Below are 12,490 nucleotides of genomic sequence, written 5' to 3' on the forward strand. Positions count from 1 at the left end.
AATTGAACGAGAAGATGGAGATCCCCAGAGTTATTCTGGGTAGCACTGAGAGACTTTTTGGAAGACTGACAGATTACGACATCTTTACTACCATTTGGAATTATAGACTGTGACTCACCTGTACATGTGTTTGACCTGCTTTAACCTCTCAATAACTCATTTCTTTTTCTTAGGCCATGTCTACACTACCACTTATGCTGGCAAAACTTATGTCGCTCGGGTGTGAAAAAAAAAACCCACCCCATCCGAGTGACGTAAATTTCGCTGGCATAAGTGGCAGTGTGCACAGCGCTATGATTGCAGGAGAGCTTCTCCCACCGACATAGCTACGGCTGCTCGCTGGAGGTGGCTTCCTGTCGGTATAGAGCAGCTACATGAGAGATCTTACAGCAACGTGGCTGCATTGGTACAGTTGTGCTGCGGTTAGCTCTCCAGTAGACATCGCCTTAGCTAATAAACCTATAGTTAGTTTTCTATAGAATTGGTCTTTGATGTGAGATCTAGCATGCTACCCGACCTGGGTGAGTGACCTGGTCTCTTGGGACTGGGAGTAACCTGGAATATTTGTGATTTTTGGTGTAAGTGACCATTTATCACATAGTCCAGCTTGTCTGGGTGGCCAGATAGACTGGAGTGTCTAAGGGGACAGTCTGGGACTCCATTATAAGACTACTGAAGTACTTTGGGAGTTCACATTTGGTACTGGGTTGGTGAAATCTAATGATACAACATACCACCAGGTTGGGGGTGAGGGGACCTGCCATGCTTTTGACAATCTGTTCTGAGGTAGGCACTCACAGTCATGACAGTTACACTTAAAAACACCTTTCTTCTGTTTGACAGAGTCAATGGCTTTGAGAGAGATTCCCTATACTTAAAATAAGGAATACAGCTAAAACTGGTAATATCTCTTAACACAGAAGGAGCTTTTTATATGTGACCACTTTGTGACTCTGTACCCTATATTCTTCACAGTGACATTATTATGATATGCTTATAGCATAATTATAATGTATTTTATGCAAGATAAGGCATGTGAGGTGTCATTGGGAAAGTTATGACTTGCTGAATATGATTATCCTATTTGTACGCATGTATCATTTTTGTATCTGAAGTTATGAATATTGACTATGTATCTGTATTTCAAATGTAGTTACACCTAGTTAATGCTCACTAGACAAGATGCTTTCAGTCCAGATAGTGGGTGGGGAAGAGCCTCTTTAGGGCAATGGGCCATTAGGAAAAAACAACCGGCCTTAGAACAAGTTTATCTCCCACCTGGTGATGAACGTTCCTGAGAACACTCCAAACAGCCTGTGATTAACGGCTGCTATGACTCTACATGGACATGTGATCAGACCGCACAACGCTAGACTCCATCTTGGGATGTCAGTATTTTTCCACAGACTGGTCTGGGAACTAAGCACTGAACCAAAGGGTTCCACCATATGCTAAAGCTATATAAGGCAGGGAGTGACATCATTTGGTGTTCTTCACTCCCCACACAAGAAGACTCCTGGAAACACCTGAGGAACAAAGACTTAACTGGGGGACGTGCTGGACCCAGGCTAAAGGGATTTCTAGCCTGCGAATGAAAAACTTGGGGATTCCAAGCCGTAAAGCAAGTGCAGCTTGCCCTTTAAGAATCTGCAGCCTGCTTGCATCATCTCTTAGGGTGAGAATCTGCTAATTCATATCCAATCTATTCAGTATATTAAGCTTAGTTTGTGTTTTTTATTTATCTAGCCGCATGGGGTGTTGCTTTTAGGTGACTCTACTGGCTAATCCCTTGTATAGGAGCTGTGTGCGTGCCCCACACCCTGCCTTCAGGCTACCTTGAACACATCCCCTGTGAAATTTCCATGAGCACAGCTCATTTGCTCAGGGACCAGAAGTTAGCCTGTGTATTAATGACAAGGTACAAAACAAAGATCTCTATTAAAAGCTCCACATCCATATGTGCAGTGCCATGGTGTCTCCCCTTCCAAGAGACTATGCTTCCTGCATGTGCCTCAGGCAGTGACTGTTGGGTTCCTGATATTGCTCAGTGTAAACGTTCTAGTCTGTTTTAAAGATCAAATCATTACTGCAATCTGCAAAACTCATAAGCTACTTTATTTAAAACTCACTAATGGTACACAGCTAAGACTCAGGAGCAAGTTGTTCCTAGTATGAAAGTCCTTTTTGAAAGGCTGATCATTACAAAAAGTTACTGGCGTTTTTCAGATTCAGTGAAATGCCAAATAAATATGAACATTACAGTATAGGAAGGTGACAGCTCACTAGGTGGGTGTCATTACAAAAATATTCAGTCTTATCTACTGGCAGCAGCTTTATAAAACCCCCTGCGTGTTGCATCTCTGGGTTTATAGTACACCCACGTTAGAGAAAAAATAATATAAAACCCTTAGAACCAAAATATCTTTGTGGCTTGCTGAACTTCTGAAGATCTTTCCACTGCCCCAGCCACAAAGGATAAAGAACAAGATGCTGTGGATGGGAGGCTGCACCTTTATTCACCTAATGTATCTGTGAATACCTAGCAAATAAGGCTGAAGTCACTGTGTTTTTCTTAATGGTTTCCACCTACTTGGGAGGTCCTGCCTTCAGCAGCTCCCATTCCCAACCTGGTCATAGCTCGGCACAGGGACCCCACCACCCTCTCCTTGTGTGAAGGTTAAGAGGGTCTGGAAAAGAGGTGTGTGAGGGGGTGTCTCCTTGCTGTACCAGATGTAGGAGCCCAAGCCCCCTTTCCCGGTTGCCTTGGGGGATGCCTTCCTCTAAATCCACTTCCAACAACTGCTTATCAGGGAATCGGACCCCCTATGGACTGAGTGCACAGGACACCTGCTACCTACCAATTTGCAACATCTTCATCTATCCTGCTTATCTACCTCACTGGATCCCTGATTTGCTGTGAGGAAGATGACAAAACCCACCCTGCCTCGGCCAATCTGTCAGTGAGGGGAAAATTCCTTCCCAGCCTCAAAAGAGAGAGAAAAAAAAAAGGCAGCAAGCACGCTGCTCACAGCAGATCATTAAAAACCTGGTCCTGCTCTGATCTCATGGGTGATTGGTGACTCCTGAAAAAGCGCGAGCCACTTCCTGTCCCCAACCAGTGAGGCAAGTTCTCTTTTCCCTATCCGTGTAAGCCAAACACAGGAGGGATCCTTAAAGGAGCCTCATCTCCCTTCCTTCCCGCCTGCCAGACAAAGACCCACTGCACTGGGTTGTGGTGAGCACTTTATAGACGGGCTATAACTGAAATAAAGTCCATAGATACAGAAAGCGTAAGCAGCAGCAAATTCACACGTGTGCCATGATTGGCACAGTCTTGCAACCAGTTGGTAAATTATTTTAAGAATGGCAGAATTACAGCACAAGAGGGCAGTGATGAAATTTGGCTTCCACTTGGCATTCAGCTGCAGTCCAGACAAAATCAGGCTGCCATTTGCACATGCATGCAGATTCCAATGACTGTGTTCAACTAACGGGATTATCAAGCCCCTCAGTGTGGACTTTTAAAAGAATACGTTTTTTCCAAACATCTTTTTGAAGCTAAGTAGTTGTGGGGAGGCTCCACCTTCTCGTCACAGTTCCTGTGACCTGGTCAGTTTGATCACTCCCCCCTCCACCTCCTCAAGGACCAGTTTTGGCATTGGTCCAGCATGGGACCAACGACATGTGCCGCCAGATGATGGTATGTTGCTGCTACTGCTAAGGGTAAATGTAACTTGTGATTCTTTTTTCCTAGAAAATGATGTTTATTTCTCATGCCATCAGGAGGGTGGGGACTGGAGAATGAACTGGATGACCTCTCGAGGTCCCTTCCAGGACTGTGATTCTATGCTGCACAAGTGGCTTCACTTTCAGTTTCTTTGCCTTTCTGGAAAAATCAGGAGCCACATGTTTATAACGGAGCAAAAAGGCCGAGCTACATGGCTACACTGACATGTCTGATCCTCACCCCTGTATTGCACCATGCCGTTCTCAATGTAAGCAAATGGACTGCCATTTTGATCACACCTTTCTACGATAAGCCCAACCTTCCCAGAGAAGCACATGCCCCTTCGAGACTTTGAGGAAAGGCATGAACACACTGAAATGATTGTTGCCAGTGCAAGGGAACTCCCTCTCTTCCGTAACGGAAAGGCAGGGGGAATATGGAAGAGTTGGTGGAGAGTCACACAGAAGGACATATGATGGGGAAAAAAAGGGTTAGATGTGGCAACCTTCGAAAAAGGCCATATGGGAAAAACAAGCTGTTATGAGCTCAAGTCACTGCCTCATCAGTCTTCTGAGTAACAGTGCAAACCTCGAGAATGAATTCTGCTGTAAAACAGAAGGTGATTTTAATGTGCCTTGCAAATGTGACGACAAGAGATGAAGCCCCTGCTTAGATTTTCAAATTAGTGATCTTACCTGAGATAAAGTTTTTAAGAATAGTATTTATGCCTCTGCCACCAAAATACGGTGGTTTAAAATAAAAAAGAATCAATCAACCCCTAAAAAAAAGCTGATTGCTCTCCCAGCAAATTTCAATATTTTCCTCTCTTTCTTTTTAATACTCCTTCCTTAGTACCTAATCTAGCTATTATGTAAGGGCTTGAGAGGAACAGAACATTGCTGAACCTAGGCAGTCCATCTGAGCAGGACGCACCGAGCCCAGGCAGGGATTCCATAGCCCATGCACATGCAAAGCACAGCACAGCGGCTCTTTACCCCTTAGCAGAAGGGTCTTTTAGGAGAGAAGCTCGGTGTGCAGCCGCAATTATGCAGATTTACCAGCCAGCCCTCTGTGGGGGCTGCAGCAGTGCCCTGCAGAGGATAAGCTTTCTTGTCTCCTGCTCAAGCTCTGCAGAGCCCCAAAGCCTGGAGAATCCCCCAACTCAACACCCAACGTCCAGGCTGTTCAGTGAGGCTGTGTGCTAGGTAGAGGATTTGGTTCAACACCTGAGAGTCAAAGCTAAGAACTACCCAAGGGAATTCCAGTGGCACAGCTTTTTCTGAGGTGGAAAGGAAAGATGTACTGACTCTGACGTGTGCTTACCTGTCCAGTAACTGGAGTTCTTTGAGATGTGTGGTCCTTAGCTGTACTCTGCTTGAGGTGTGCAGCACGCACCTGAGACAGGAAGATTTTTGCTAGCACTGTCCGCTGGTCTGTGCCTGTGCCATTCTTCTCCTCATGCTCTGAACACAGGGCATAAAGGGAGGTATAGACCAACTGCGTCTCCAGTTACCCTTCTACTGCACAAAGCCCTAGGCTAAGGCTCTACAGCAGAGGGGAAGGAGGGAGGGTAGTGGAATAGAGGTAGTGGAAGACAGAAATAGTCTCTGAGAAATTCTGGGGGATGGGTGAAGTCCCTGAGCGCCGGTAAAGGGCAAACACAGTACCTGTCTTTAAAAAGGGGAACGAAGAGGACCATGGGAATTATAGACCAGTCAGTCTAACTCGAACAGCTTCTGTCCCAGACCCCAGGAGGTAGCAAGAAACTGGAGAGGTGGTTGGTCCAGGACACCCCTTGAGCCCTTGGTTTGGAGCACGAGGAGGATAATGGTGCAGGCAGAAACTAATGGACACTTCTAGCAACAATGTTCTGGTCTCAGGCCCATGGAGTGCTTGTGCACCTCAAGCAGAATACACACAGGGACCGTCACTCAAAGAACCCTACTTAAATAAAAATGCTAGCCGCACTGGAAGGTCCCTTTGCAGACTGACTCGGAAACCAAAAAAGTATGGCCTGCCATCACAACCAGTGTGAAGTACTGAAGTTGTCTTCCCTCCAATATTTATTCACTGTATGTTTTCCTGCTTTAATTTCTAGTTGCTCCTTTACTGCCCTGTAGCCTCTTCCACTTTATCATGAAGAGGTATTTAAAAGCAATATCCTGTCTTTGCAGAGCTTTGCATATACAACTTCCCATTTGTATTGCTCATAATCCTCTGAATAAAATCTCTCCTTTCCCCGACTCCCAGACTTCACAAAATCCAAAATTCCATGTTTATCAGCAAAGCTGCTAATCTGACATTAAGGGAACATGGGAAATTCTAATTTTATCAAGGGGTATAAAATGACTGCTTACTAATTCTGAGGCTACTTATCAGGTATGCTTCTTCCATTAAAATGATCTATCCACCTATCCTACTTAGTATACAAATCTCATTTTATATATCAAATACATATTTGACTATTTTCAACTGTCCACACATTTTATATGAAAAATAAATGGGTCTGTTCTCTTTAAAGAAAAACATTTTACAGATATTTTCATAGCCCCTTCTAAGGTTATCATGCTTTTTTCTTCTCTCCCATCTGGTGTTTCAGCCTCTTGTTAATAGGAACATGTGAAAGATTTCCACCCCTGACATCTTTCTGATCGTGTGTGACTCCTATATACTCCCACATACACACAGCATGGCTTCATTCAGCCATTTATTATCCCATGCACACAAACGTCTTCACTTCAGGAAGTACTTCTGCATCTGTTATTTGCTGAAGTATTTTTGACATTGTCTTTAGAAATACTTTGGCTGATCAGCATTTACACTTAAAAGAAAATAAAAGCAGGGCACATCACTGTTTGTATAAAAGAGACAGGAATGCTGCGTGAGAGACACACCTGTTGAATACCTGTTAAAGGTACACTGCTCAATCTTTTCCCTGTCAGGTCCCCTGAAGCTGAATCAGTCCGCTTTGCTGGTACTCTCCTATGATGCGAAGTCAAAGTTTCCATGGAATTCCTCCAAATGGAAATGGCACACAGGGACTCACGGGGACATTTTCAGAAGTGCTTATGTAACCTGGATAACTAAGCCCCCTTTCCAAACGGGATTTATGCACTTAGGAGACGAGACTCATTGAAAATCAATGGGCCCACAGAGCACTGAGGCACTTTTGAAAGTTTTACCATCAAGGCTTCTTTTGGTTTTTAAATTTTCTAGTTTTCCAAAATGCAGCTAAATGAAGAGAGTAGAAAGACTAACATCCCCATGTGCCCAATCCTTGCCTCAGCATCCAACGGCTCCCTCTCACTATACCTCATCATGGCTGATCACCAGCCCAGAAGTGACACTAATAATTTCTCCATAGTTCAGGTGAGCCACTGTTGCCAACATTGGGAACCCTAGGGTAGCCAGTGTGATGATGGCTGACACTGTGTAGGGATAGATGACACAGGGCTGAAAACAATGTCAGTGGCCAGTGGTGTGACTAACTTAGGGTGTTCCCAATGTATCCCCGTGTTTTATCAGCTGAATTGATGTTAGGATGATGGGAAATTTTTCAGATTTTTTCCTGGTGCCGACCAGGCGTTAGAAAAAGAAGGGGAATAGCAGTCCGAGTACAGAACTGAGAATCAGGAACACGGCTGGCTTTAGAACTTTTGGTCAGGCCTGCAAAAAAGTGTTTTTCCCCCTAGCTCCATGTTTTCAACATAACCTGTGCCACTATCACATCATCATGTCAGCCTAAGGAGTTTGGGGACGGTTAGCTAAACGATTCCTTGTGGTACCATCCACAAACTTCATGAACTAATTTTACATGGAAAGCGGCATGCAGAGGAGTGGGGGATGGTTAGGTAGTAAGCCTTCTAATGCCAAAGTGGAGCCTCACTGCTTATTCTTGCAAAGTCAACAATTAGTTTATATCGATTTATGTTTGCAAGGCCATCTTTGTAAGGAAAAGGGATAGAAAACCTTTTGTAAAACAAAAGATATGAATCTCCTTTCTGTTACTTATTCCTCCAAATTTAGGGGGGCCCATGGAGAGGGGCATCCAAGGATCTGGCAGTAATTCTTGGATTCAGTGGGTCTAACAGTGCAGAGTTTCTCAAGCTGCTCATGGCTGGCTGATTGCATGGCTCTCTTCCTTCCTTCCAGCTGCAACAATGTGTTATAAGACAGCTAATACACATCAAATAATTTCCTAATATTACTTTTCTGTGCAAACAATAACTGCAATTGTCACAGGGATGACACAATGTGTAATCCCAAATGGGGGAGGAGATAGCACAATGGATTGCAAAGGGACTGGAGGGGTCCAAGAGGCACTCACTCTGCTAAGGTGAGGTCCTCACTACCAAAGAGTTTAGGAACACGTGATCTATTCTAGATGTTTCAGGTACTTCAAGGGTGCCCATCACCATAGTACATAAGTACTAATTTTAGCTCTTAAAACTGACTCTCTTGTGACTTTGGATATTCACAACTTCAGTTTCTGTAAAAGGATAATATTTATTTCCCTCTTTCCTGGAGGGGTGGGGGCCTTCAGATGTAATTACTTAATTTTAATACAGTGCTTTGAAGACGAAAAGCCTTGTATTAAAAGTGCTTAGGATTATTATTAGTTCCCTGAAAGTTACCAGCCCAGCCACCACTGATGGTCGTGACTTTTCTTGTAGAAGATGCTGCTGCAGGTTCTGATGAACCTTCTGACACTAAAAACAATCAGCCACATATATCAATCCAAGCATGCAATGAAAATGAGTCATCTGCATTGGAATCCAAGGATCTCAAAGAACACTTAATAACAAGGAAATGATAGACTATAAAGCCAAGCAGCGCTTTTATATGCCAAGAGAATGGGACCAAATTCAGAACCTCAGTACTTTCTTCACTTGTTATGTTTCCTTTGATACCAGGAGTTGTGTATGCCAGTGTATGATGTGGAGCATGATTGTGGGGGACCAAGACTTTGGACACTACTGCCAAAAACAACAAGCAAAAGGTGACTACCCATGCTGTAATTATTATACACAGAATGAAGAGGGGATCTAATTTTTCAACTACTCTCCCCACCTACACTTTCTCTCCCGGCAGTTCCTATGCTGTCTGTCTTGGATACAGCATATTCCACGTAGCTGATTCTCAACAAGATTTAGAAACAATCATTTAAGAGGCTAGCAGAAATCATTACCCAGTAAAGATGGTCTTTTGCTCTTTATACAAGTCAAACAAAATTATACTGGAAGCTGAGGGAATATTTAAAAGTGCTCAAGGGAAAAACTGCCTATTGGAAGGTGTCCTTAGTGTAGGCTAAAATAAACGTGTATTTCTTGCTAATCTAATTTACTTATCCCTAGTTTTTCCATTGAGTATCATTAGAATTTGTCCATGCTTACAAACTTTGTGATTTTTTTAAGTGAGTGAACTTGCTGGCTAAGTTTGTTTTCCCCAACTCTTAGAGCTCTAATGATCATACCTTGGCATGCTTCTTCTTTAAAGCATTCAGCTCTTTCTGTTGTTTCTTTAAATACTTTATGTAAGCCTACAAAAAAGGAACTTGGATCAATTTTCCTGTAGTCATAATGACTGACACCAGATAAAATCTCACTGTTTGCAAATATATGTATGGTCCTGCAAAGTTTATGCCCAAACTTACCTTCATTTGCTTTAAATCTTCTATCTTCACTTGAGGAATAAGTTCTATACCTAGAAGGCATTAATACATTTTATCTGGAACTTCAAACACATTAGTACATATCACAGTTTTTGTATTTAACTTCACCACAACTTCTATTTCTGTTAGACAGTAATTAATGTGTGTCACATTAAAATGTATAATGTAGACAAGCAATTGAGTTCCATTTAAAAATAATGTAACTGTTGAGACATAGGAAAGATATGTTTAATTCAGTACTGCACCATCCATCATCTTACTGGTGTAAGGAGAAAATATAGCAATAGCTGCATTCCAGTCTCTTTTCATTCCCAACTTGAGTGTCAAACAAGAACAAGACAAAGAGTTTGTAAAAATCACTTGCTCAGAAATAGAGCAGACCACGTGTCAATTACGCAACTGACCTCTCATTAGGTTCTGGCAAATGCTGTTTTCACTGGCATATCTCAACAGTCTTTCAGTTACAAAGTAGTATTTTAAATGTTAATATTGAAACAACAAAGTCAATATGATTCCATGAGAAATCTAACAGGCAAGACCCTCAATTCTTACATGAAACGTTGGGTCAATCACTATATTACACCTTGCTTATTTAACTAACTACCTTAGGGCAGGTCTAGACTTAAAACACTGCACTGGCGCAGCTCCGCTGCTGTAGAGCTTCAGTGAAGACGCTACTACACCGACAGGAGAGTTTCTCCACTTGGCACAGTTAATCCACCTCTGCGAGAAGCAACAGCTACGTCAACGGGAGAAGCCCTCCCGTCGACACAAAAACATAGGACTGGAAGGGACCTCAAGAGGGCGTCTAGTCCAGTCCCCCGAACTCAAGGCAGGACTAAGTATTATCTAGAGCAGTGTTTCCCAAACTTGGGACGCTGCTTGCTCAGGGAAAGCCCCTGGCAGGCCGGGCCGGTTTGTTTACCTGCCGTGTCCACAGGCTCGGCCGATCGCGGCTCCCACTGACCACGGTTCGCTGTGCCCGGCCAATGGGGGCTGCTGGAAGCGGCGGCCAGTACGTCCCTCAGCCTGCACCACTTCCCGCAGCCCCCATTGGCCGGGCATAGTGAACAGCGGCCAGTGGGAGCCGCGATCGGCCAAACCTGCGGATGCTGCAGGTAAACAAACCGGCCCAGCCCACCAGGGGCTTTCCCTGAACAAGCGGTGTCCCAAGTTTGGGAAACACTGATCTAGACCATCCCTGACAGGTGTTTGTCTAACCTGCTCTTAAAAATCCCCAGTGATGGAGATTCCATAACCTCCCTGGGCAACTTATCCCAGTGCCTAACCACCCTGACAGTTAGGAAGTTTTTCCTAATATCCAACCTAAACCTCCCTTGCTGCAATTTAAGCCCACTGCTTCTTGTCCTATCCTCAGAGGTTAATGAGAACAATTTACCTCCCTCCTCCTTGTAACAACCTTTTATGTACTTGAAAACTGTTTTCATGTCCCCCCTCAGCCTTCTCTTCTCCAGATTCAACAAACCCAATATTTTCAATCTTCCCCAATAGGTCATGTTTTTTAGACCTTTAATCATTTTTGTTGCTCTTCTCTGGACTTTCTCCACTTTGTCCATCTCTTTCCTGAAATGCCCAGAACTCAACACAATGCTCCAGTTGAGGGCTTTTTTTTGTAATAATGTTACACTATTGACTCATACTTAGCTTGTGATCCACTATGACCCCAACGATCCCTTTTCTGCAGTACTGCTTCCTAGGCAGTCATTTCCCATTTTGTATGTGTGCAACTGATTGTTCCTTCCTAAGCAGAATACTCTGCATTTGTCCTAACTGAATTTCATCCTATTTACTTCAGACCATTTCTCCAGTTTGTCCAGATCATTTTGAATTTTAATCCTATCCTCCAAAGCACTTGTAATGCCTCCCAGCTTGGTATAGACAGCAAACTTTATAAGAGTACTCTCTATGCCATTATCAAAAGTATTGATGAAGATATTGAACAGAACTGGACTGAGAACTGATCCCTGCAGACCCCACTTTGCACTGTCTACACTGCGGGTTAGGCTGGTATATGTGCATTGCTCAGGGGTGTGGATTTTTCACATCTCTCTGCGACATAGTTATACATATATAAGTTGATAACGTAGACGTGGCCTTAGTGTCCTTAACTGTAAAATGCCATCTGTCTGACAAAGGATTATCTGCCTTGTAAGGTGAATTCCACTGAACAACAGTCAGATCTTGCAAAATAAAGACAATTTCTGCAGAACAGGTGAAATTTTAATCTAAGGACCTTAACATTCAGCCCCAATGATATATTATTTCTGAGTTAGCACCATGCAGGTGCTTTATAAGACACAAAGACAGAGGGGGAAGTTTTCAAAGATATAAATAGGAGGTTAGGCGCTTGCCTCCTATTGCAAGTCAATGGGAGCCGGGTGCCTAACTCTCATTTGTGTCTTTGAAAGGCTCCCTCAGGCTCCCGTACTTTGCTGGATATGTTACTCCCATGGACCTCAGTGTGAACTGTGCATTTTAGTGTGTGCAGAATGATGCAGGTATTAACAAATAATAAAAATTTATAATAGGATAATAAGGATAGTCACAAAGGACCTGCTCTATTATTCCACAAGTGGACAGGAGAGAAAAAGGGGGACGCAGAGCAGATGGCAAATGTACAAGCACTGAAATCAAGGCTTAAGAAATTGTGCTGCCCAATGTTTGTTGTGATCTAAAATGAGAGTTTCGGATTTTCTTTTGAAAACGCAGACTCCCTATTCATACTTACTGCTTTGTTATTATATGTGTGGAACTACATTTCCAGCCAAGAATAATGACGTTTCAGTAATCAGCCTGAAAATATACGTCCTCAGCCTAGTAACTGAATTCACACACGCTCCTAATTAATATCCAATAAGTTTACTACCACAGTTTTGTGATGAAATATGAATGTCTACAGTTCAACAGGTCACTCTTTTCACATTTATATCATAGTATCTCAATTCACAAAAAGATTGTTTTACTGGTAAAGGGCGAATGAAGTACTTTAGATTCCAAACATGACCTGCTTTACTCTGAAAAGTGACTATAGAAATGTCATCTTCTTTCCCAACAGCTCTGCTTATTTGTGT

The 12,490-nt window shown here is 43.2% G+C and overlaps 1 protein-coding gene across 1 annotated transcript in view; it reads right to left on the reverse strand.

Moving 5' to 3' along the window:
• Positions 1 to 12,490, reverse strand: part of PLCB4 (phospholipase C beta 4) — a 208,855-nt gene that overhangs the window by 33,859 nt on the left and 162,506 nt on the right. The window contains exons 29-30 of the mRNA XM_077812056.1: positions 9,381 to 9,430; positions 9,201 to 9,266 (exon numbers count right to left, since the gene is read on the reverse strand). Of these exons, the coding sequence (XP_077668182.1) occupies positions 9,201 to 9,266; positions 9,381 to 9,430 (116 nt within the window). The remainder of the gene's footprint in view (positions 1 to 9,200; positions 9,267 to 9,380; positions 9,431 to 12,490) is intronic.

This window comes from Eretmochelys imbricata, chromosome 3 (assembly GCF_965152235.1).
Source record: "Eretmochelys imbricata isolate rEreImb1 chromosome 3, rEreImb1.hap1, whole genome shotgun sequence".
Taxonomy (NCBI): Eukaryota; Metazoa; Chordata; order Testudines; family Cheloniidae; genus Eretmochelys; species Eretmochelys imbricata.